A 27668-nucleotide genomic window follows, 5' to 3' on the forward strand; every position below is an offset into this window, starting at 1 on the left:
ATTGCTCCTGGCTCACAGTCTTTCTCTTCTGCCCTAAATTGACTTATTTTGAGTACTTTTAACATCTAGATGAATGAACCATCCAATACCCTAGCCTAGTTTTATGACCACCTCATCTCCAGTCCTTTGCTTCAGCTCTCCCACATCCAGAGCACATTGTCTTGCTGCCAGAAATTCTACACGCTGAAGTCTTGACTGCTAGCATCCCACTTTGTAACAACTGTCACTGTTTGTCATAATTGTGTTGGTCATATGCCCCTAATGGCACAGTTCTTTGACCTCATCAGTTTATTACTCACTAACTCCCTTCTGACTTCGTATCCATTTATTTATGCCTTCAGCAAGTATTTATCCACTGCCTGCTAATTGCTGGCATTGTGCTATGTGCTGGGATACAGTGGTGAATAAGGGTGATCTATTCTCTGCCCTTGTAAGAGTTTACATTCTGGTAAAGGAGATAAGAAAAAAAATAAGAAATATTTACACATTGTGTTAAGTGCTGTGAAGAGGGAATAAAGGATATTTAGCTAGAGAGTAACTGTTTTCCCTGTTTTTGATGGTTAAGGAAGGCTTTCCTGGTAAGATGACATTTCATCCAAGACATGAGCCATGAGGAGATATAGCATACAGAGAGCAAAGGGATGTGCATTTCAAGAAAGCAGCATGTGCCAAGACTCAGACAAGAATGAATTTGCTGTATTAAAGTATTTGATATAAGGCTGGTGTTGTTAAAAGGTAGAATTCGGGGTAGAATTACATGAGAGGAGGTAGACAGGGCTTCTGTAGACCATTTAAGGAGTTTGGATTTTATCATATTTATAGTGTGGGTGTATTTGAAGGTCTTAAGCAGGGAATAACATCTGTTTCATGTTTATAGGATAATGCCTTAGAGGAGTTAAGAATAGAAACTAGTAAATTAGTTGAGACTGTCATAGCAGTTCAAAGAGAAGATTGGACTATAGTAGTACCAGATGGAAATGGAAAGAAGTAGATGGGCTTGGAATTGTATAAGGGAGATGAGGGAAAGGAATAAATAAAGAATGAGTCCTCAGTTTCTGGCTTGAGAACCTGGGTGATGGTACTGTTTATTAGATAGGGAAGTCTAGAGAAGACAGATTTTGGGAGTGATGGTACAGTTTTGGACATGTTAAATTTGAAAAGTCTGGTCTAGAAGTAAAATCTAAACACTCTTTAGAAGTAGGTACTACCTAAAAAGAATGTAAAGGGAAAGATGAGGGTACAGGACTAAGACCAGAGGTATACCAATTTTAAGCAGTTATTTTTATTCTTGGTAAAAATAGTAAGTTTTAAAAAGTTAGATTCAGGGATGATTTTTGGTCATGATTAGTTGTTGAGTGTTAGTTCTCTTGGATTTATATTAATAATTTGATTTTTAAGTTCCTTGGTAATATTTTCAATAAATTATAAGGTCATGTTACATCAAACACTCTAAAACATTGTAGAATGTTATGTCAGAATACAGTAGTTGGACTTGTTGTTTATGGCTGTACCTTCAGGACCCCTAAAATTAAAAATACTGTCCCAAACTCCATATCTAATAATGCTAATTTAATTGTCTACTAGGTAATTAGCAAATCATTTTTAGGCTTCGTCAGTTATTTTTTGCTCTTCAGCAAGTGGATTTAGGTCTACCTAATAGCTAGATGTGTGGTGGATGCTTTTGGCTTATATATCTGGCTGTTGGTTTAACAGAGGGTTTGGTGGACGTTATTCTCTATCATCAACCCGATGACAAAAAGAAGAATCGGGGGTTCTGCTTCCTTGAATATGAGGATCACAAGTCAGCAGCACAAGCCAGACGCCGGCTGATGAGTGGAAAAGTAAAAGTATGGGGAAATGTAGTTACAGTTGAATGGGCTGACCCTGTGGAAGAACCAGATCCAGAAGTCATGGCTAAGGTAAATGCAATTGCTTGGGATGGGGGTGCAGTTATCATTTAAAATTTTGTACTCAGAATAAAGGCCGAATTTTTCAAGTTTTATAGTAAATACAAATTGTAGCTCTTGATCTTAACTATTTAGGCATGGAGTTGCTTTCATACCAAATTTAACAGCCTGTGTTGGTGTCTAGGAATTTCCATTAACCATTCCATTTTCTGCAGATTAAATGTGTAAAAGGAACTGATCGAAATCCCTTCAATTAAGTATTCTGTACGTATTAAGAGTTTGTTTAGTGCTTAGGCACTAAGAGGGATACAAAGGTTAAAAAAATTAAAGAAAAAAGACAAGGTCTTATTGAATAAAGAGAGAACGTTTTGAAGATTATTAATTATAATATTCATTGACATACTGTGACTTTTATTACATGGCCATGAATTATAATTTATTTAGATTTATAGCTAACTGTCCTTTTTATTTTTTAAAGCTTTTCTTTTTTAATGATCATTCTCCCTTAGAGTATTGTCTCCATGAAGAATCATAAATGGATATCATGTTTGTTGTTAGGCAATAGTGGCAAAATATGCATGGCAAATCCTGTGGAGGGCCCTCAGTTTCCTCCGAAGCCCTAAACTTGCATTGCCAAGATCTTTGCCTGGGAAAGGATGGTTCCATAAGTCCTGGTTCTCAGGCTTTCATCTAGGTGACTCCTGAGATTGAAGGGACACTTCACAGTTGCATCTTTGCTGTTTTAGTGAGTTTTTGAGTATTTTGGTGTCTGTCTTTTCCCTTGTCAGGGTGGCAGCAACTCTGGATGGCCATGAATTAGTGGTTGGATTATTCTGGACTGAAAAGTCTTTTTCCTCAGGCTTTTTATTAACAGGTTTTAAGGGGGCAGTCCTCACTTTTGATTAGTTTGGAGGAGAGCCCTGGTTAATACTAGCATGATAAAGTTTTTGTAAAGAAAAACATTTTGAATTAAGCAAAGACGATCCACTGAGAACGATCCAGAGACTCAGATTTGCTGTGCACTATCTTTTACTCATAATCCTTGAGTGGATGGATGTCAAGGAAAGGAACTAGAAATCGAAATAGCCCTTATTTTAAATTTTTATTTATTACTAGCCTGATTTTAATCCCACTTGTTTATTTTCCTAATACAATTGTGACTTCAGACTTAACGAATTTGGTAAAAAATATTTTAAAAAATTGTAAAATGATTATAAATCAATAAAAAATGTTAAAAAAAAACTTACGAATTTGGATGTTATCTGTTATACTGGGGTTGGATAAATCTATTTGCAAGATCCCTTATAACTTGAATCTACCTTGTAGAAACTGACTGTAGCCTATATTTCATTTCCTATAAAAACATTTTTAAAATAACATTATAGATTAAGAGGGAAATGACTCCCCAGAAAATCTGAAGTATAGCTAGTAATTTGCTTATCTACCACTTTTCACATACCTCTGGTAACCTCTCAGATTGAAATTCATCCTAAATCTTTTTATAAGGTTAGAAAACTTAAAGATTTTATTCTAGTAACCATTCTTTCTGGATGAAAAACAAGTTTCAGAATGAAAGGGAGGCCTCTATAAACTTGAACCATACTCATTGGATAAAATTCATTGAATAATACTCCGTTATTGTTTTCATTTTGGGAGTTGAGAAGTGGGGAGTTTACCCAGTAAAGTTCTGCTGGTGCTTCACTCTGTCAAGTGTTACCATTCATTGAAGATTTTCCAGGTTGGTTCAGTTTTATAATCAACCAGAACCAAAGAACCTGAATATATCTTTCTTAAAGGGACTTTCTTTATTCAACATTTTAAACACTATTTCAAATAGTAATTTTTATATAGTATGCTTTGGTTTCACCTCAGAAAAGAATAAAAGATCCATGTTGAGTTTTAAAAAATGTAAATAAGCCAGTCTAGACCTGTCTAGTGTAGAGCTAGATCTCAATATGACAACATTGAGAAAAATTAGAGTAAAGGTAGAGGTGGAAAACTTTAGATTTTTTTTCTCCTCTTAAATTAGTATCTAATCCCCAAATCCTTTTTACTCAGATAGCCCTTTATCTGAGTCAACAGTGTGTTCATTGGGTTTGTTAATTTTTTTGTTTCGATGGGTGATACATTTCCTTAGTTCACACATTCAAATTCTGTAGAAAGGTACAGAGAAGTCCCACGTCATCCCTAGCCCCATCTGCCATATCCCCCTTGTCCCCTATAGATACCCAGTTTTAGTGATATCCCTGGCTTATCCTTTTAGTGCTTCCTTAGGTAAATACAGGCAAATATGAGTATATATTCTTTCTTTCTCTACTTTTTACAAATGGTTAGTGGTATCCTGTATTTAGTGATCTTTGTTTGCTTTATTCATCATCATATTTCATCAGCTATAAGGAAGTGTGTACTATTATTTTACGTACCACTAAGAAACTGTAAAATGCTGCCAATTAAACTATGGCAAGTGCTTGTCTGTCACATTGACTATAAATTGGATTCCTATTTCAGAGATATGAAAATAGGAAAAAGTGTCTTAGCAACATATATCCTGGCTTTTTTTTTTTAATATCAGCTCTTAGAGCTCTTCCTCATTTTTTAATGACTACATAATTTTTTTATTCTGTAGATGTACCATAGTATATTCAACCAGTTGGACATTGGATGTTTCTAATCTTTTGTTACTGTAATACTGTAATGAGTAAGCTTATATTATTTCAGTTAATAATACAAATGCAAATATATCTGTAGGATAGATTCTTAGGGATAGAATTGTGGGCCGAAGAGTAAATGCATCAGTAATTATTAAGATAATGATCATATTCCCCTTTGTAGGAGGTGTACGATTTTACCCTCCCCAGCAGCAAAATACAAGAGATCTGTGTTCCTCATCCTTGTCAAAATAGTATATGGTTAAACTTCTTTGCTGAATCTTATAACTAATAGTACCTCAAAGCTGTTACTATGATTTGCTTTTTTTTTTTTAGTGTTTGATTTGACTTTTTTTAACATTTTTTATTGATTTATAATCATTTTACAATGTTGTGTATGATTTGCTTTTGTTTCCTATGCATGAGTTTAAAATTTTTATGCATTTAAGGACCATTTGTGTTTTTGTATGAACCAGTATTCGTGAATTTTGCCTATCTTTCTGTTCAGTTTTTCTGTTGATCTTTTTCTTATTTTCTGGAACTCTGATATGAAAGAGAGATTCAAGTCTTTGTGATATAAGTTGTTCGTTTTTGACTTTCCTCATGGTATTCTTTGCCATGCAGAAATCATTTATTTTTAGTAGTTGAATTTTTCAGTCTTTTGTAGTTTATAGATTTTAAGTCACAGAGCCTTCTCTAGTGCAGTATTACATAAAGGAATTACCCTTATTTTCGTCTAATGCTTTTAAAATCCTCCCCCCCTTGTAAGTTTTTTTTTCTGTTTGGAGTTTAATCCCAGTGTATAGTGTGAGGTATGGATCCAACTTTCATCTCTATCCAGATTAACACTACACTGATTAAATGATTTAAGCATTGAGTTGATAATTTGTTATATCTGGTAGGGTTCATCTCTAAACTTTGTTCTTATTTTTCCCTGGCTGTTCTTGCTTGTTTATTTTTTCATAAGAACTTTAGAATCAGCTCATCCAGTTCTAGGGGGAAGAAAACATAAAAATTTATTGTTTTAGGGGAGACTTACAGACCATGTTAAATTTGTATATTAGTAATAATTATATTTTGGTTCCTTGAAGGTCCTATTCATAGTATTAGCTACTTTAATGACATGGTGAGAGAATGAACTGATACTTTATATAAATTGGTAACTAATAGAATCATTTTCTTGGTAGTTTTCATACTTTATATGATAGCACTTTTAGCACTTAATATTTTAGAGAATAAAAGCCTATGCCATGAAGTTAGAAGAAATACTCCAAGACTTCAGCTAAAATTAAGTAACCAATGACAGTTTTGTATAATTGTTGTATTAGGTGAAAGTTTTGTTTGTGAGAAACTTGGCTACTACAGTGACAGAAGAAATATTGGAAAAGTCATTTTCTGAATTTGGAAAACTCGAAAGAGTGAAAAAGTTGAAAGATTATGCATTTGTCCATTTTGAAGACAGAGGAGCAGCTGTTAAGGTAGAAATTTTGAAATTTTGTTTCTTGAAATTTGGATTTTCTATTTGAAACTTGCTAAACATATAAAATTACTTTGAAAACAAATAAAATTGGTTTTCAGCTTTCACTGAACTCTGCAACTTTATTTTAATAATCCCTATGAAGTAGTAGTAGTGTAACAGGTAAGACTCCATATTTCAAAGCCTGATTATTACTAACTGGGTTTGTGATCTCAAGCAAGTTATTTTTAATCTCTGTATTGTTTTTGTAAGCCTGAGGTTTGATAGCACAATATCTTGGAGATGTTACGAATAGTAATTAGCTGCTATAAATACTAAAACGGTAATGAATGAATGTATTGTAACTACTTTCTTTACCTTAGGTTCTGGACCTATAAAAGAAACTGAGATGTGTACGTGATTTCCTACCTAGTACAGCACATTTAATTCACTTAGATGTGTTCTGAGGGGATGGTTAGTTCTTCATAATTTTGCTTTTCTTTAGTCATTTTAGAATCCTCATATATTGACTGTTTTGCTGGTTTCGATAGTCCTTAGAAATACTCTTGCATATAATAGTTGATTTACTCCTTGAGGATAGTTATGAGAAATATGAAAAAAAGTATTTTCATGTGGTATGTAGAACATAAAACCTGAATTCTCTGCTGCTTTCTGTTGAAAGGTATCAACGCCATCTTTGACAGGTGAAATTTCTGGTTTCTTATTGTTCTTGTCTCCTTTCTGGGGGAAGGGGCAGGGACAAAACCCTAGTAAAAGCTTTTTTATGTAATTGGGGCGATGGATCCAAAATTCTTGGTGACTCAGACGTGGTACTTGATTATTCTTCTACATGCTCTGTTAGTGAAATGGTGCCACCTCTCATTTTAGCGGTTTTTGTTTCTTGCCCAGGGTACTGCTTTAGAATGTGCCTTATAGAATGTTTGACTAAATAGAGTTTATTGGTTTGCTTTTTAATGGAAGCTGATTAGTGAGATAGTATTGCTTATAAAATTCACAGCTTAATATAGAATCTAATGTTTGGCTTCTGAATTGCCAATGGTGTGAAAGACAGATAACTAATAAATTTGTAACGTCTAAATATTCCTTTTGATTCAATTGGTATTAAATAACCAATTGTCTGTAATTGAAAATAATTTTCAAGGGTGGTTTGGCAAAGAAGTCTGTGAAATTACAAAATTTCTAGCTTGGCAACTGGAAATCAGAGGATGGCCAGAGGAGAGAGCAGACAGATGCGCCATTCTTTTGTGTAATACCAGGAAGCTGTTGTAGAGTCATTTAGTTGCTTTAGTTGAAGCAGCCGAAAGCTAAGGTGGTAAAGGAGTGGAAAACTAGTTTGAGGAGGATGCTGATTTAATCTTTGTCTAGATACTTGAAAATCACTAAGTATTCTTTATGGATAGAGCATTTTATTATGTATGTCCAGAGAGGAAAAGGTTGTATAGGGAAACAAAAGCTATAATGAGGAAGTGATACTTTGTTGTTGAGTTACCTGAAGTAAGTGTAGCAGAGGCTATTGGGTGGAACAACATGAATAAAAGACTAGAGCCTAGAATGCTTTTGATTTTGGAGTCTTCATTAATCCAGGCCTTTTCTTGGCTCTGCTTTTAACTGTTCAGACAAGGTATGTTCCAGGTTAAATACTGTGGGAGAAACCTAGGCTTTTATTGGGCAGGGGGTGGTGGGGTATCAGTACCTTGTTGAATTTCACTGATAACCTCATTTGTGCTTCAAATTCTTAAAAAATCTTACGGAAGAAAAGTTTAAGACCTACATGTTGAATGCCACGTGTTTATTTAAAAATTTGAATCCTGCGAAGTTTGTTAATACTGGCACTTTTTTCCGGCTGTGAATTTGCTGCTTTGGTGTGGCTAAGTTTGGAGGAGCTAGTTGGAATTAAGGAGCAGCAATAGGCAGCTCTCTGGCAGTTCTTTTATCTTTTTAAATATAATACTAAGACATCAATTTTGTTCTCAATATAATGTACACATGAGAAAATAATATTGAGGGAAACAAGTACTTTCTTTGTGTTTTTTTTTTTTAAGTTGGTGGCTGTATTCATCTTCTGCAAATTAAAGTAGTTGTGAAGTAAATTGTTTATTGGGTCTATTGAATGGCACAGATAACGTTTATTATGTTTAAAGTACTATATTTGTAAAATAAATTTATTTGTTTGTTTTGTATAGGCCATGGATGAAATGAACGGCAAAGAAATAGAAGGGGAAGAAATTGAAATAGTGTTAGCCAAACCACCAGACAAGAAAAGGAAAGAGCGCCAAGCTGCTAGACAGGCCTCCAGAAGCACTGCGTGAGTCTACATTTCAGTAAATACATCTTTGGACAGAGACTAACTTGACAATAGAAGTCAGGTTAATAAAAAAAAAATGTCAGGAAAGAGTCTTGAAGCAAACTAATTTGTTTTTTCTTTTCTCCCTTCCCTTCGTTGCTAGGTATGAAGATTATTACTATCACCCTCCTCCTCGCATGCCACCTCCAATTAGAGGTCGGGGTCGTGGTGGGGGGAGAGGTGGATATGGCTACCCTCCAGATTACTATGGCTATGAAGATTACTATGACGATTACTATGGTTATGATTATCACGACTATCGTGGAGGCTATGAAGATCCCTACTACGGCTATGATGATGGCTATGCAGTAAGAGGAAGAGGAGGAGGAAGGGGAGGGCGAGGTGCTCCACCACCACCACGGGGGCGGGGAGCACCACCTCCAAGAGGTAGAGCTGGCTATTCACAGAGGGGGGCACCTTTGGGACCACCAAGAGGCTCTAGGGGTGGCAGAGGGGGTCCTGCACAACAACAGAGAGGCCGTGGTTCCCGTGGATCTCGGGGCAACCGTGGGGGCAATGTAGGAGGCAAGAGAAAGGCAGACGGGTACAACCAACCTGATTCCAAGCGCCGTCAGACCAACAACCAACAGAACTGGGGGTCCCAACCCATCGCTCAACAGCCGCTTCAGCAAGGTGGTGACTATTCTGGTAACTATGGTTACAATAATGACAACCAGGAATTTTATCAGGATACTTATGGGCAACAGTGGAAATAGACAAGTGAGGGCTTGAAAATGATACTGGCAAGATACGATTGGCTCTAGATCTACATCCTTCAAAAAAAAAATTGGCTTAACTGTTTCATCTTTAAGTAGCAGTTTGCTGCCATTTGTAGTGGGCCGAAGAAATCACTATTGTGTATATATTCAAGTCTTTTTATTTTTTCCTCTTTTCATAAATGCTCTTGGACATTATTGGGCTTGCAGAGTTCCCTTACTCTGGGGGTTACAATGCTTTTATCGTTTCAGGCTTCATTTTAGTTTCAAAACAAGCTGAGCACATTGTTAAATCATGATTTTGCAGAACCTTTGGTTTTGGACAGTTTCATTTTTTGGATTTGGGATAAATTTCATAGGAGTATGGAGTATGCTGTAAATAAAAATACAAGCTAGTGCTTTGTCTTAGTAGTTTTAAGAAATTAAAGCAAACAAATTTAAGTTTTCTTGTATTGAAAATAACCTATGATTGTATGTTTTGCATTCCTAGAAGTAGGTTAACTGTGTTTTTAAATTGTTATAACTTCACACCTTTTTGAAATCTGCCCTACAAAATTTGTTTGGCTTAAACGTCAAAGCCGTGACAATTTGTTCTTTGATGTGATTGTATTTCCAATTTCTTGTTCATGTAAGATTTCAATAAAACTCAAAAATCTATTCAAAACATTACCTATTTCAAATTCAATTGTGTCCTAAAACATTATTTTATTCGTAATCCTTGCAAGGAATATTGTTTTCAAACTATAACTGCCTATGTGAGTGATCAAATTCATGCAAAATTTCTTGTCTATTCCAATATGTATCATGGATATCAGACTGAGGATTAGCCTAAAATCTAGTATTTATTCCAAATAGCACCTCATTGATGTTCTCTCATAGTCTTTTCTAATTTGGAAATTTTATCCTTGATTTTTATAACAACAGATTCAAAGGCCTTTGAACATTCTTGCAGGCTTTGGGTATTTTGCATTAAATAAAATGGGATTGGGGAAGCAGACTGCAATATATTTTGACCCACATTCTTTCTATAAAGGAAATTTGTTGTCTGAAGACCTGGAGTGAATGTACATAACAGGAAAAAATGTTAGTACTGTGGCGTCAATTGCACTGCAGACTAAACTTCATGTAAACTTTTAGTATACATGATTGTGACTACCACTTTAGTTACTGGTTTAGGAATAAAATTTCCTATTACTATGTAAATTTGTTTTGAGAAACACGCCTTATTACAGAGGCCTAAAAATATCCAATAGTCGTACTTTTGACCTTCTGTTAGTATCTCTCATTTTTATTCTTTTATTACCTGAATGGCTAAAGTTTCATTAGCCAAGTGATAGCATCTATTTCCCTGTTTCCTTTAGAAACCGATTTATTGTAATGACTTTTTTGCTTGAGAATAAGAGGAACAAAAGAATATAAACTTTACAGTGCAGAATAGTCTGGATCGCTTTCAAATTATCATAAAGTTTTCCCTCCCCATTATTCTTAGGTGAGTCTAAAATTTTTTTTAATTCTAAAAATAAGGCATTGGAGCATAACTAAAATGGGCACGCTTTGGTGTTTTGTTCCTTTTTTGGTTCTTTTATGACAGCAGTATTAAATTTCAAAATTATAAGCCACTTAATTCCTTGTGAGCTCAGACCATATTTTGGGTCTCATGGCTTCTAGATTTTGAGTAAGAAAATTAATACTTGCTGATAAAAGTTGACATATCTTTACTCTTTAAAAGTACACCTATTACGTAGCATAGTAAGTTAATAGGCCTAATTAATACTCCTTTTATGTTTTTGGAAAATTGTAAAGGAATTACATAGTCTGTTGTATGGTAGTTTCAAATTAACATGGGTATCTATTTGGTAAAGCTTAGATTCCATTGTTTTTCTTATGCCCATGTATGCAGGTAAAGACACCAAACATTCTTTAAATGCTGCTTTTAAACTTTGAAAATTTAATTTTCACATAAATCTAAATTAGACTTAAATAAAACCTTAATTTTTCTTGGAAAGAATAAAGGGTCTACAAATAAAATTTGAATTGTTTCTATTTCTTGCAAAGTAGATGTTACAAGCTACAAGATTCTTATGAACAATATTAGGAGTGGGAATAAGACGTTAGTCTGAAAAATAATTTATGTACCCCCCCAGCCCTGAAATATAAACCCTAACAAAAAACATAAGACTGAAATCTGAATTCCATGTCAAAATCTTTTCCTTTAATTGCAAAGTATGTTTTGCCTCACAAATTTAAAATACATCTATAGAGATATCCCTCTAATAATGTTTTATAGGTTTTTTTTGTGGCTATTTAACAGACAAATGTAACTTGATAAACACTCTCTCTAGAGCTTTTCCCTTGTTGATATTTTCTTGTAAGTTACTGCTGTAGCTGTAGAGAAGATAGATTCAGAGCTTAGCTTTTCCCAGAAGTAAGTGTAACAGTCTAATATAGAAACCTGAAAAATGTCAGTTGAGGTTTTTATTCTAGATTTGCGTTAGGTTTTTTTTTAATAGGCGCAAATTATGAGTTCTGGGAAATCTGATTTTTCCTGCTCCCCTGCCATCTTTTTGTTCCCCAACCTAATTCATTTGGTTTTATTTAAGAGCCTGCTACAGTAACATGCATGTTGGGAAAGATATTTTCTTTATATTGAGGATGACTTTTTTGTAGGTGCCCTCCTGAGATTTGATATAAATATGCCCCCTCCCCATAATGGAATGCTAATTTTTATTTGATCACTCATTTATAGCAGTTGCTTAAATGTATGTATTTATATGATGGTGTTTTAATTTTTTTAAAGCAAAAAAGTTCTAATAAGTTGCCAGATTTCTAATAATTCCAAGTTTATTTGATCAATTGATGTGGAAATTGAGTTACTATGGTTCTGTAATAAGTTTTTTTTAAGCAAAAGAGTTCAGCACAATTGTTTTTCAGTTTTCCTAGTTATTGGGGTTATTCTGCATAAGAAAGCCCAATGCTTTCTGATAGTAGATAATTTTTCTCTCATTTGACTTTGAAATCTGACTTAGGAGGCGAACCCTCTTTTTTTAAAAGATCAGCATGCATCAAAATAAATTATATATATTAAGTTACAAAGGAGAAGGGACGTAAAATTCCATTCCTAGCATAAAGCCATATAATAGTCTTGAAACTCATTGCATCATTTGCCTCCTGCCCATTTGGATAATCATACCTACGTTTTATTAATTGTGTATTATTTGTAAAACCAAACCCTTCCAGTAAATACTTGCTATAAGGCTATTACTTGTCAATTATAAAGACTTCTAAAAAGAATTTTATTGTACTGAGCTATCCCATATTTGTAAAACCAACCAAAGTATATAGAAGAAATGTTAATGTTAGTGTTGTCCTTTATAATGTGGAATCTCTTAAGTGAGCAGCTAAGAAAAAGCCTTATAGAAAGAGTGCACTGGATTTATAAGTGTGTTTATGTTTCTCTAAGAATGGGAGCTTCTGTTAACTTAGTTGTTCTGAGTAAGACTGGATTGGGTGACTGACTAGAGAATCCAGAATAACAAATCCATCTACCAGGCATGTTAACTTTTGCATTCGAAGTTTGTTGATTAGTCCTTATTTTTGAAATACAAACACTAAGCTTTAAAAATATTGCATATTTAATGTTGGTCAGTAATTTAATATAAATATTTAATTGGAAGTAGTCACTGTTAATCTTTCTAGAAGAAATTTTTTTTTTCCTTTAAAATACATATTCATACATACTTTTTATTTAGAGGTTACCAGAAGCTCTGGGCTTTTTGTTTTGTTTGGTTTTGTTTTTTAATCATTTTCAGATGTTATCCAGAAATCTGCAAGTGTACTTTTCCTGTTTTAACTCCTTCCTTTTATCACCTGACTATCAGGGAAGCGAGGTTGAGGCTGCCCTGACCTGACATGTCATGATGTCGACTTGCTAGGTGGGGTTCGCTGGGGACGATAACCAGTGGAATTGTTGGTAAGAACTTTTTTTTTCCTATTATTTTTTTTTTTTAATTAGTAGTGGGGCATTAAGTGTGGGAGAATGCCCATATTCTATAAGTGGGCATTTATGTCAGTCTTGTAGAAAAATAAGACTTTAATATTAGATAATTCTGTTCTTAACAGGAACATATAATAAGTACTTCATGTTCATACTCTTTTATTATCATATTTGTAGATTAGCAGGAAAGGCCTGCTACTTCAAGTATGAAATAATGAAGTACTCAGTATATTTTAAGTGGTCAAAATAGACTCTAAATATAAAGTCTCGTAGAGAAACAGTAAATTTGCTTTATTTTATGTGTTTTCAGTCCCTCTAATATCTTATTTACATTACATTTTTATTGGGTAGATTAGCAATAATGCACCTTAAGAAGTATTTATTGCACACTAATATTAGTAAAAATAGGAAGGTGTTAATAGAACAGAAGGTTATACACTTCCTGGGAGAAAATATTTTTTAAAATCCTTGAAAGAGATATTAACATTGTAAAATGAAACTTAAAAGTTTTAGCAATTTGACGAACAATAGTGGGCTCAATTTAAAGACACACTTGATATGATGACTGAGTCAAGAGGAAATTACATAGCTGAAATGTTCGGACCTTGAACATAGCAGAAACACAAATCTATCCACAACTTGTGTTTTGTCTAAAATCAGATCAGCTGATCGGATTAGTAGATAGTGGTACAATTAGAGTTAATTTTTAGATCATTACTGAAGATTAAAATCTCATACTTAGGGGGTTCCATGATGGAGGTATAAATCGAGGAAATTAAATTTAATAAATAGGCATTTTTTACTATACTACATAAAACATAATTATAATACAACATAAGCACTGATTTAAAATAATTTTGGATTTTCATGCCTGAGAACCTCCTCAGTATTCTTATGCCTTCTTTGTTGGTTGTATGTTTCAGTCTAGGAAGAATCTCCTAGGTATTAAACATGTGCTAGTCAGTGTCATAAATATAAACTCTTATCTGTAAGTTTGCTGTAGACTAGCTGTATATCACTACAATGAAATCATATTTTAAGAACTGTAGTGATTACGTCATTGTGTTAAGGTACTTGTTTCTCTTCTGACACATTTTATGCATGTATCAGTGATGGAAAAGATTGGAGTATAGGAACTGTAAAGATTGCACTTAATAATGTGCTCACATGGAAGTTTTACAGTAAGCAATAGGAACGCTCAAGTACTGCTGAGGAGTTCATGTAAGTTAAGGAAAATGTAGTGCAAACTTACTGGCTTTTATACACTAACAATAAAATAACATTTCATGTGACCAGAAAAGAAGAAGCCATTATGGGGGGAAACTTAAGTTCCTCAAATATAAATAAGAGCTTTCATTTTCTGTAGTAGCTTTGTTAGGATCCCATGAACATTGCTTATCTTGATGTCTCATTTATGATGGTTGGACAAAAGGGACTCCTCTAGCCTATTCAGTAACATAGACAGAACTGTACTTTAATGAGTCCTATTATGATGTTTAGTACTATGTTATAAAGCTGTTTCTATGATTGAGCTGAAAGCTCCTACAACATTACATTGCTGATATGCATACAGTAATAATATTAAAATAGGAACATTTGCAAGATCATTTAATCAGCAGTTTAATAAAAATTTTGCGTTTGGTACAGTGTTCAGGTACCATAACTGTATTGGAATATTTGTACAATGTTAAATATTTTTAATAAAATCTAACATGCTCAAAATGTTGTGTTGGTGATTTTGGGTGGGGTGCGATGGGTTCAATTGTGCAAAAAAGATTCAGTAGTTCTATAATTGAGACATTTGTAGTCAGATGGAGTTCTTGTCCTCAGGTTTAGTACTTGGTATTGGACACCTGTTCCAGGGAAGGTAGTGAAGGTGTGGGATAGTAAAAATAAAAGTATTAAACTCTAGGGGGGGTTTATTAAAGTATGAGGAGTAGGTTTACTGGGGTTTATTAAAGTATGAGGAGTAGGTTTACTGGGGTTAGAATTGGGTCTACAGGTGTCAGATGGGATTGTCATCTTTGGCATAACAGGCTATAAAGTTTCTCTGATGAATTTGAGGCATATCCTCATTGGAAATAATCCTAAAAAACATACAGAGGTGGGCAAAGAGAAACACTTGTACAATGCTTTCAGTAGACATTTTTATTCTCCCAGTGTCCTTGACCCCTTAACATGACATACCAGCAAGTGGAGGAGAAGTGAGGGAATATGTGAGGAAGGCTATATGGGAGGGTTTAGATGCATCACTGGGAAATAATCTCCAGTGTGGAAATACCATATAGAGAGCTCTCTTATTTCTTAAACTTTATAAGGGTTTCTATTATACTCATCCCATTCTCAAAGATAACCCTACTATAGTAGTTTTTCATGTGACGTCTTTTCCTTGTCAGAAAGGTTCTACAACTCAGAATGGAAATTTACTTGAAGTAATGTGCTCATTTCTCTGAATACATACCATTAATAACAAAAAATATTTAGGAGGAAAGTGACCTAATTTATAAATAAAACGAGTAAGAAACTATTCAGAGGAAGTAGTAATATATTCTGCCTTGTCTCTTTTAAATGAAAACTGTTAATTGTGAGCTATAAGGAAGAAAAAAGCGATTACCTTACTATTGTAAGAGAGCATACAAAATGCTTCCCATAGTTTTTTCCAGAAAGAGTTTACTGTTTTTTGTTTTCCTTTGTCCCCAAAGCAAAAGATCACTCACTGAGATAGTAAGGAGTGTTCTAACAGCAAAAATATCTGAACTTGGGCACTTCAGGTGTTGGCAAAGCTGGAGGTGGGGTGCAGTGGGATAGAGCAGCTCGCAGATTTGTGGTATACGTTTTCCAAAAATAGAGGTTTATTTTGACAGTCATTTTAAGCTTAGGCTCTATTGGTGTCTTTTGGCTGTGCCTAAAACCCTTAATTTAGCTTATTTTTAGAAATAAGATTTTATTAGACATTTTCCTATGGAGTGTATTATTATATGAGGAAATATTTTCTTCCTATTGCTATGAAAAAATTGGTATTTAGACTTGAAAGTTGTGACTGAACTCACAATCATGCGTGGGTATTTCCTCAAAAAACTAATAAGAATAGTGTTTGTTCATGTATTAAAATTCCCTAAGGGTGATTTTTTAGGCCTAGCTATCCATTTATTAAGAGGACTGGAGGTTAAATTAGTCATAAAATTGTACAAGTTAGTCATGCCTTTTAAAAATGTAAGTTTTGATCACTTAAAAATTTTTTCCACAGGGTTAAAAGGTGAGGATCAGTGTCAAGTATAGTAACATTGGTGGGAAAGGAGCGCAACCTCAGTTTTCAAATATGTATATTTCCTTAAATATGAAAATACTGCATTATTAAAGATCTCATATGCTATACTGAGGACTTTTTAATAGAATTTGGAGATAGAAACATTCCCATACAGGTGTTCTTGGGATATTAATTTCATACTTCAGCCAGAAATCCTTTAAATCTGCAAATTTCAGTTGTCTAGGATTTTAAGTATATTTTTTAAAAGGCCATTACTGTTTATCATCTAAATCACTATTTTGAAAATTTTGTGAAAAAATGTGAAAAATATTATTAAAACAAATGTTGTTTTTATTTGAACCTGTTGATTTTAATGATGTTTATGTATTTTGCTATTCAAGTACCTGAATTGGTTTGGTCAGAACAACTTGGGTATACTTAGGTATGTTAAGTTAGGTATTACTAAATATTTTTGGTTAAATGTACATGTTTAGCATTGGCTTATCATTGAAACTTTCCATGCTTCCTGTTAAGAAGTAGAACCTTACCAGATTAATCATATTTAAGTATAATCTATGTAGACTTAGTATGGAAAACAATTTGATCTATTTAAATACAACCAACAATAAATACTGTCCTTGAAACATCTTTAAATCATGAAGAGTAATTAAATATGTTTGTTAGTTGTAATGTCATTTTTATTTCACTTTTCAAATGTGGGAAAAAAGATAAATGAGACCATCTGTTGCATTTGTCAAAATAATTTTGAAAGAACTTCTGGTGATTATTTTAATTTTTTAGTTAAACTGGTTAGGTTACAATTCACCATTCAGCAGTGTTTCTTGAACTTTAATGTGGGTGGGAATCCCTGGAGATTTTTTTTTTAAGTGCAGATTCTGATTCAGTACTTTGAGATGGAGCAAGAATCCTCACTTCTAACATCCTCCTAGGCGATGCGAGTGTCCCTGACTACCCTTTTAATAAACAGCAAGGTCACAGATTATCTCACATTTATGGGGATTTTAGAGAGTAGACCTTAGTAGAAAAAGATATTAGCAATAGATGTTTATAATGATTTGCAGGATCAAGTTGGAGATTAAAAACTTTGATAAAGGCCACCACAAATGTTAGTGGTGTTTAGGATCTGAAGGAAAGTTTAGGAGCATAGTCTGCAAGAGAAGGAAATGAGTTTAGAAAATGAGGCCTAATAGTTTGGGGGAGTTGATGGAAGATCACAATAGGAAGGAAAAAGTAAAGATTAGGTCACTGAGGAAATGTTATGGCATGTTTATTTAGGAATTAGAACAGAAGACAGGTACAACAAATCATAGAAGGTAAAATAATTTATGAAAGCTCAGAAAGGGAAGGTTAATAGGTTACAAAAAAAAAATACCTGTGTGGTGGTATTTTTTGAAACCTCTTTGTGAAAAAAAAAAGTTAACAATTAGCTCAAAGTAAATCCTGGGTGGTGAAAAGTTAAAGCAGGTTAAGAAAGAAAATCATTAAAGATGACTTTAAAAAACAATTTATGTGGATGCAACATTGTAAGCTGGAAAAAAGTATATATATATATAAAAAACAATTCATGTGGATTAAGATGAGAGATAGACTAGAAATGACAGGTGTATCTTTTTATATAAAGAAGGGCTAGGAGGTAGTCCCTAATAACTGATAAAATATCTGATTTTCAACTCTAAAACTTCATTTTGAAAAATAAAAATATAAAGTATGGAAAATAAATATTCTATTGTTTCCTTATGCCAATCATTTTTTATGGCAGGTTAATAATATCTCCTAACTGTGGTGTGAGTACTGTGTACCAGGCATTGTGCTAAAGAATCACTTTACATTTTGTGTATCATGTAATTAACAACCCTTTAAGGTAGGTGGTATTGTCCCTACTTTACATATGAGGAACTCAAGAGATTGAGATTAAGGAATTTTTTGTGTATAGCTAGTGATCACCTATCTATAAAGTGGCAAAGCAAAGATTCTAACCCTGTTCTGCCTGACCCCAAGCATACACTTCTAACTACAAGGTTATGGATAGGCCTAAAATTGTCAGGTTAGAATTAAATGTTTAATTTTATGCTTGCTTTAAAGCTCTTTGTTGGGAGGGCATAGCTCAGTGGCAGAGCTCATACCTAGCATGTGTGAGGTCCTGGGTTTGGTTCCCAGTACATCCATTAAAATAAATAAATCAATAAACCTAGTAAACCTCCCCTTGGCCAAAAATAACCCAAACAACAACAACAGAAAGCTCTTTTAACGTATGACTAAAGTAAAGCCAACCTGATTTGAATTTAGAGTAGAGTTGACCCTTGAACAACACAGGGTTTAGGGGCATTTACTCTCCTTGTAGTGGAAAATTCTCTTGTAACTTAGTCAACTCTCCACATACATGCTTCCTCCATATATGCTGTTCCACATCCTCAGATTCACCAACCGCAGATCATATAGTACTACTACATCATATAATATTTACTCCTGAAAAAAATTCACATATAAGTGGACCTGTAGAGTTCAAATTTGTGGTGTTCAAGGGTCAAGCGTAAAGTAATTTTGTCCTATATTAAAATGGATTGCTAAGGTGTTTGTGTGTGTGTGTGTGTGTGTGTGTGTGTGTGTGTGATGTTGATAATTCAATTGCCATTTTTTGGTTTTCTTCCATCATTCATTTATAAAAATTTAGGCCAAAATATCATTGGATTTTAGTCTCCAAGAAAGCCATTTTTTTTTTAAACCTAAGCAAGCTTATACTTGATTTGGAAGGGATGCCACTTTCCACTGGACTTTAAAATTTTATATTTCACTTGCTTTGTTCACAAAAATCCAAATTTACCTTCATTCCTGTCTATATTAGTGTTAAAAAGTATTTTTTAAATGTTGGTATAATAAGCCATTCCCATCATTTAACATTGATTTCAGCCCTTCTACATCTTTTAAGGACATGGTGGAAAAGTTTGTTAAAGTCTTTGCTTACCAAACCTGAGTGTGTGCACGCTCATGTATGCAAGCAACATACAGAATTACACATAAAAGAAGCCAGTATGCTCAGCCCTCATATTGGTCATGTGGAGAACTACTTTGCTGATTGCACTCTTGCAGAAAATGTTATCTTCCCTGATAAAGAAAGAAAGGTGGTCTTTTTAAAAAGTTTTAATAAAATAATAATGGCTTCAGATTATTCAGGGTGTTTTCTGCTGTTGCATGAAGATCTGAGCCATATAGAAAACAATATATATTTTTGTTAAAAGCCTACAAATTCTTAAACACTATAATGTCCTCTAGAATTCTGTGTAATTTGGTCTATTGCTTAAAATAATCGGGTATTTCAGAATAGAATCAGGGATTCTCAGCACTCAATGGCCCTGAATTTAAGGTCACCATGACAGTAATGTGGAGCTATATAAGGGAGGAGGTGAAGCCTTATTTATATTTGCCAGACCTAAACTCTGAAGCCACTTTTTTTTTGAGTTTATAACTGATCAGTTGATCTGGCTCTAAAAAAAACTCTCTCTCCCTTAACGAAATTTTCACATGACTAGTTTTATTTGGTGTAGACTTAATGTCTACCAGAGAGAGCTTATTAAAGATTTAGAATAATGTAATGAAATACTACATTAATAAAGGATCTGGCCAATATTTTCTGAAAAGTTACTATCATTGCTGTTTTAAAAATAGTATGTTTTAATTTTGCTTTATATTTAAATCTGCAAAATAGCTCAATGATAAGTGCTTCTTAAAATTTACCCAGAGATGCTGTCTGAGGCAGAATATTTTAAGTATCTATAGATGTATAGTAGCCTTGAAGAAGGAAGTTTGAATAACTGTATTCCAGCAGCTGAACACTTACATGAATTCTCAATATATAATTTATGTGATCTTGCTTATCAGTAAACATTTGAGGAAAATGTTTAATTCTAATAAATTGCAAACCCAAATTGAGATTTCATCATGATTTGTTGTTGAAAATTATTAGCTTTAATCTTATTATTAATGTAACATGATTTTTTCACCTTAAAAAGATTACAAAATATGCAAGAGTTGCTTCCTTTATAAGAGTATGAGCTTTCAGTATGACAGTAGGAATTACCAAAAATTTCCTGTCCTAGATTTTTGTCCTTGAGAACCATTATAAAAGTAACTAACTTTTTTTTTTTCCCAGAAAGTACAATAACATCTTGATCAACATGTTAATGCTTAGGAAGGGATATCATTGAATACATTCATCTTGTACATTATCAATCAGATCTAGATAGTCAGCTATTTATTGAAAAGGTTAAGTCTAGTCTATATCTAACATTGATAATTGATGTGTGGTTCATTCATTTTACAGCCATTGAGTGTTTTGTTTCAGGAGTTAGAAACACAAAATTAGTAAGTCATGATCATTATCCTCAAATAATTTAGAGAAGATTCCAGGAGGCAGTAATAAGTTTATAAATAGTAGTGATAATCAAACCAAATCTTCCAGGAACACTATCGGAAGTTTAAAATGTGTTCTGTCTTCCTAATAAAATACTCAGTTTACAATTGGAATACATGAATAATGTGTATGATTTGGATTACTCCTAGAGAGGAGTTTATAAAATGTATATATCATGAGTTTTTATTTTAATTTAAGTTTAGTGTCCACTGGATATGTTCAAAGTAACTTAATTTTAAGAATTTTCACTATACAGTTCAAAATTTAAAGAAAATAAGACAATATGAAGATAGGGTGATGAAGTGTATCAATCTGAAAGAACAAATGTGAAGGTAGGTTTCCTTTTTCTGTTTTTCCCTTACTGAAAACTAAGTTCTTAAGTGAGAAATCCCTGGTCAAGATTGAAATAAAGAGCAGTTCTTTGAAACAGTTCTTACCTCCCTGAAGATGAACAGTCATACAGATACTGCTTTCTTCCAAAGAAATTGATTTACTAAAAATTTATGCATTCCCTATAATTCATAAGACCCCTTAAGAGGTCAGGCTGTTTCATACTCCATTATGTCTTAACAAAACTGGTTAATCTAGTGTCTGATAGTACATTTTTTTGTCAATGGTATTTTAGGACATTGATACATTTGATAGGAGTGACTGCTGAGGTGATTGAGAAAGAAAAGATAGATGTAATAGATCTTTCTCCAAAAAACTTAGAATTCCATGTCTGTTAAGAAAACATGGTTTAATCCAGTGACTTTCTAACCTTTTCAGCTCAGTCTCTGTTTCACCCATGAACATTTTTTTAAAGTTCTGAGACCTATAATTGCCTTCCAGAACTTTCAGTCAGCAAGAGAGAACTGAGGTTAACATGTTGAACTGGTCATAATTTCAGTCAAAAACAAACTTGACAGATGAGCTGATACTCAATGTTTCCAATGTGCTGTCCGTGTCTTAAGGTAATTAAACATTTATTAACCCTGTAAAGTAAGTATGAATGTGGAAACAGACACACAGACATTTTGATCTCCTAACTAGAAGTGGCCAATCTGGAATTGAACCCAGTTTGGTCTGATACCAGAGTTCACAGTTTAACCACCACTCTCTACTGCCTTCTGGGTTTTTACTTGCTCTGTTCAGTCTTATTCAGTAAATGTCATTAGGCTTATTTGAAATATTGAGTAACTGGGATACTACTCCCTGGTTGGTTAGACTACTAGTTTCTCCAGCGCAAAACTAGGTGGGGCCAAAGGCCAGTTTCACAGAAATAACAGCATGAGAATTACTTTGTGTGATAGTAAGATTAATGATGGCGTCTGAGTAGCTGAGAAGCTTCCCTTTTGTAAATAAATGTGCTATCAATGTAGCCTTCATTAATTGAACCTTAAACCTATTTACAGTTTTCAAACTTTTTTTTTTAATACTTAACGGCTTTTGTTACAAGTTTACTAAATATCCTATAATTTGGGATTTTCTTTTTCCAATTTTAAAATATCTAGTTAGAGTGCTTCAGGATTTGTTTTAAATTGCTTTCAGTACATTGGAGCCAGAGTATGGTATTTTATCTGCAACCATTATGATTTTACATGGAATTCAATTTTATCGTCTTTCTTTCCAGATTGGAGTTCTTACTCTTTGAAGGTAAAAGCCACTTTATTTTTGTAAACACTTCCTAGTTGCCCTGTTTTGTACCTTCCCTGGCTTTCTTTTATGTCTTTGATGTGGTAACTGGATGGTCATGAAGTATGCTGGGTGCATATGTAACCATGGCTTTGTGTTGTAGTGTTACCTTTTTTTTTTTTTTTTTTTTTGCATCTTTCTGATTACTTGCAATTGTTCTCTTTCTGTTTGTGTGCATTTTAGCAGTCAGGCATTATTGTTTCCATTTCACTTCCTAATTCACATGATTTGCCTAGGCTAGATCATAGATTAAAGATAGAACAGAACCAGAACTTATTTCCTGATTTGTTTTTCCACTCACTTTTGATTCCTAGAGAAAGAAGCCTATATATAGTATGCGTAAACAAAGTTGAGTGGCATCCTGATTGCCTGTGAACTTCTGGGAAAATCAGTTCTGACCATGTGCATATATGTGGCTGTGAATAAACAGTTCAGCAGTAACAGAACTGGAACTTTACTTAATGACCTGGAAGGTATTATTCAAAGTTAGGCTGTCTCTAGTCATGCTTAGCACCAAGATCAAGTTCAGAATTCAAATAGATATCCAAAGTGCCTTCAGTTGTTTTGGGGTTCCATCCAGCTGTGTTCTGCCTAGGAGATTCATACTTACAGACCATTTTAATTGCCGTTCAGTCAGAGCCAGCGTGCTAATGACAGTAGTGATCTTCAGGCCATTTTAGTTGCCTCCTCCCACCCCCCAATCATCCTTGATCATCTTATTTTTGACACAATTGAGTAAACATTCAAAACTTTTCTGGCTTTGCTGGCTCTGTTTGATTCCACAATTTGTGTATTTTCGTGTACTCTGTAATTCCCTCTTCCTGTGTTTTTTGTCCCATTTTAGGGATTTCAACTACTGTTAGGAGTACTGGATTTTATATCCCTAACCCCACTATTTTCAGTCTCTAACCTCATATGTACCTCTAGATTACATGAAACTTGATAATGCTGAAAGTCATTTAACAAACATTTTGTGAGTACATGTGTTCCTGGTACTCTGCTGGCACTGAGGGAGGATACAAGGAGCAGCATCTGGCAAAAGGAACACCACCTTACAGACACAGCCATTAAACAACTATGTGTTTAGGGAGCACCTTTTGATTCTACAGGTTGCAATCTTAATAGTTCTTCAGTTGGATTTTCTGTTAAGCCATGCTGATTCTTCTACAATGTCTTTTCCTTTTTCTGGTTGTTAACCTACTATCCTATGGTTGTAGTTCTTAGTCTTGCAGGAAAATGACTTGGAACCAGTGTAGAAAAAAATACCAGACCAACCATAAGAACTGACAACTATTTTACTTCATCAGTTGATTGGAAATTTTGTATTAGAAGATTCTATGAATTTAGCAATGCTTTTTAAGTGAATTATTTTATTAACAACAGCATTTATAGATTTAGACTATAATCTTGGAGAGTCATCTTTATGCTAGACAAATATACTCTGGGTATAAGGCAGTCCTTTCCTATTGTGGAGCTAATGTTCTGTTAAGGGAGAAAGTTCACATTCAGTTGGCTTGATATACCTCCAAATCCAAGACTCACAGGTTAGGAAGCATTACTATGGGTCTTACAAGTCAATTTCTAGGTTATTAAAACTCTTTTCCTAATTTTCCTACCTAATCTCTCTTACTACTCTTCCTATACAATTGCCATAATAATTTCTGCACAAATACCTACATTACCATTACATCGTGGTGTCAAGTCTAAATTCTTGAAATTTGAGACCGTTCATATACCTCCCAGGCATCTTACCTTTTCTAATCTTTTATTCCTTTCCCAGTCTAACATTGATTCTACTTAAACCTTTACTTTTAGCCTTAGGGAGGTTATACTGCCTCTGTCCAACTTGCTTTAACCCATTACTTCCTAACAGTTACTTTGGAGATTACTCACATAAGAGACATGAATTGGAATGTGATATCATTCATGAAATAACAAGGACATATGGTTTGAATTACGAAAGTTGCAGCATACAAAATGATTTCTAGACTCCAACCAATGGTCCATTTCAAGGAGCATTTGCAATCACTTTGGCAATTTGACAACAAAATTGTACTGAAACTTATCTAGATGCAGTGGGTAACAAAATCTGTAAGTAGAAAAATGCAGAAGGGTTAGTTAGTCACATGAATATAAGAGTTTGCATCAGGTTTTGAGACTGTACCTAGTGACTCAAAAGGAAACTTAAAGGTCTCTGCCCTTGCCTGTTTATAGAGGAGTCTCTTGCTTCACAGTTCTCAGAATACTACTTCTTGAAAGTACACAAAACCAAACAGAAAACAGTCCTGGCCTAAAAATTGCACAGGTGGGTACACTGGTTTCACGTGCTGTTGTATTTTCTGAAAGCAGAGGTACCGTTATGTTATTGCAGTATATGTCCATATTGTGGTAGTCATCCATACTGTGAGTGAAACTGTTTAAATCTGTACTTTAATCATGGTGATAGACTCCCTTAGACAAAGTCTGTTAGACTGGTCTCCTATGCTCTGTGCTCTATCTGTCTTCCTGGGGAAACTACAGAAAGGAAGGCTTCTGGGTATTTTGAATTTCTGATTTGAGAACTAGTCCAACCTCCTTCACAGTAGTCAAAGAATAGCTCCCATTCATTGAGTTCCTCCTGTGTGCAGGACATAGGCAGCTAGGTGCTTTTTATCTTTAATATTCACAATAACCCCTGTGTAAGGCACTAGTATCCCTTTTTCCAATAGGAAAACTTAGGCCCAGAGAGGTTGAATGACATGGCCAGGGTTGTTCATCTAGTTTGTGCTAAAGCAAGTACTAGAACTAAAAGCTTACCTTCACTTTAATCTTTCTCTGGAAATGTTTAGCTTTTTAGAGCTAGAAACAAAGCATTTTCTTAGGTTAAGATTTGTTGTGGGGAGTTTTGAAATACAAGCTAAAAACAAGGTTTATTTTAGAATATAAGGTTTAAATTTGTAAAATTTAATTTGCTATTATATGCTTCTATTGCTCTGCCCTTAGCATTGTAGAATATTTTCTTTTCCGCGTTTTGTGATTGATATATGTTTGCTTTTATATATATATATATATATATATATATGTATATATATATATATATATATATATATATATATATATATATATATATATATATATAAAGGTTTTAGTTTTGTAGAGGAAAGGGATAAAAGGGTGAGTTGGTTTTATACTTGTCTAGTCACTTTGATTATCCCTACAGCAAACTTGAACATTCAGCCACCTACATTTAGCTTGCAGACACACCATATATATAAGGGTCTACTTCCTTCCGTCTTCTAATATCAATAGTAGTAACTGATGCCAGACAAGAGGAGTGCTAGCTACCTCATATTTGGATCAGCTACTCCTCCATAAGGAACATTTGAAAGAGTTTGCCTGAAGCTATTCTGAAAGTTAAGTATCATTAGATACATTGTCAAAAATCTTGACTCTAATTTCAGCCATTCAGGGAGCCCATTGGGGACATGCGTGCTTTTGACCTTGTGAAAATAATAGCTAATAAAATATTTGAATGAATATGTGCTCTTGTTTAATGATGATAGCTAGCATTGCTAAGTGCTTACTGTGTGTCAGGTACTGTTCAAAGTGCTTTTCAGGTGTTCTGTTTAATCTTCACAACTTCACTTTTACAGATGAAGACACTGAAATGCAGGAACGTTTTTGTAGTAGAGCCATGATTCAAATACTAAGTGATTGGTCTGTTCAAAAACAGAACCCCACATCTTAGTAAAACTAGAAGAAGAAAAATTGAGCTCCATAGTGTTGTAGAGAAAGGGTTTTTATTTTGTTTTGTTTTTAATTTTGATGTTTTCTCTCCCTCTCCTCCCTGCAGTTTTACTTCTACCCCATGTTCTGTGTTGATCCCACCCCCATTTAATTGTGCTTTTTCTTTTTCTTTGTTGTATTCCTTTCAAACTATTTCAGCATCCTCAGGAGCAGAAAACTGGGACTTTATTCCTAAATTTAGAAATCTTATAAGACTTCAAAATAATTATACTTTATTGACCTATGTCTTGTCTTGAAATTTTTCATTTTGAATTATGTTATTTAGGGGGAGGTCTATTAAAGTGTTTTCTCTGCCTGTTTATGATACATTTTAGATCTCCCACATTTTTTTCCTGGATACTTATCAGGAGATGGTATAAGAGGTTTGGTAAGTAATACAGTTTGATTTTGTATGTCTCAAGGGTTTCTTATTATGTCACATATTTGAGTTCTTTGTATTCTGGCCTTTTTTCCCTGGTGATTCTATTTGCAGTATTAACTGAAAAACTTGCACAAATGCTAATTTTGATCTTTTTTTTCACTAGCATGTATTGGAACTCAGACTTGAAGAAGGACATAGGTAAAAAGTATAATATGGAACATTTTCTCACACTAGGGTTATAAAGTCTCTTACCTTTAATTGCATACTTTCCATATTCAGTCTGAAAATTATTTACGTAACAATTTAAGTGGTATAACTTTTGCCAAAAAGATTGTGAATATTTTGATTCTCCTATTTTTATAAACATAACATCAAATCTCTTAATCCTTTAAGTCAAAAAAGGTGATCTCATGTTATATTAGGAAATACTTAGGACTTTATTTCCCCTCTGTGAAATTTTATGCAGGACTTGAATTACTTAATTGTAAAGTGAGTAACAAATACTAATCTGAAACACACTTTAGATTTATCAGAATTAGGCCTTACTGCTGCTTTGTCCCAAATGCGTTCTTACTTCCCCAGAACCCTCATTGGATATAAACCCCCTAGTCTCTCATGTATCTGCCAGGTGTGCCAAGATGAACCCAGCATGTCCTTATAAGTTCTTTTCTATGATTAGAAGTTGTAGAAGGCAAAAAACAAAAAAACAAAAAAAACAAAACTTTGAAAGTATCATATTTCCTTTGCCCATAAAGTTATTTTAAAACATCCTTTATTTTAATTTAGAAACAAAACATGCTGTACATTTAAAATTGGGGGGGAGTTAATTAGGGTTTTTTTTATTTTTAATGGAGGGTACTGGGGATTGAACCCAGGACCTTATGCATGCTAGGCCCGCACTCTGCCACTAAGTGATACCCTCCCCCTTAATACACTTAAAATTTTTGAAGTTAATTTAGTGACACCAAAAACATTAACACATTTTTCTGTCAAACATATATTCTTTGAAAATTAGATGTCTGCAGTTGTTCTTTTATTTGGAGTTACCTGAAATGTACCTACTCTGTTGACTTGGAGTAGAACTT

General features: G+C 33.9%; 1 protein-coding gene across 7 annotated transcripts in view; it reads left to right on the forward strand.

Moving 5' to 3' along the window:
• Positions 1 to 9761, forward strand: part of HNRNPR (heterogeneous nuclear ribonucleoprotein R) — a 30896-nt gene extending 21135 nt beyond the window's left edge. For 4 of the 7 annotated variants that reach the window (XM_072975140.1, XM_072975145.1, XM_072975139.1 and 1 more), the window contains 4 exons: positions 1704 to 1919; positions 5884 to 6033; positions 8216 to 8337; positions 8480 to 9761. In XM_072975140.1, the coding sequence (XP_072831241.1) occupies positions 1704 to 1919; positions 5884 to 6033; positions 8216 to 8337; positions 8480 to 9092 (1101 nt within the window). In that variant the 3' untranslated portion in view covers positions 9093 to 9761. The remainder of the gene's footprint in view (positions 1 to 1703; positions 1920 to 5883; positions 6034 to 8215; positions 8338 to 8479) is intronic. The other 3 variants (XM_072975143.1, XM_072975142.1, XM_072975144.1) reach the window with 1 other exon arrangement.
• The last annotated feature ends 17907 nt before the right edge of the window (positions 9762 to 27668 follow it).

This window comes from Vicugna pacos, chromosome 13 (genome assembly GCF_048564905.1).
Source record: "Vicugna pacos chromosome 13, VicPac4, whole genome shotgun sequence".
NCBI classification, from domain to species: domain Eukaryota; kingdom Metazoa; phylum Chordata; class Mammalia; order Artiodactyla; family Camelidae; genus Vicugna; species Vicugna pacos.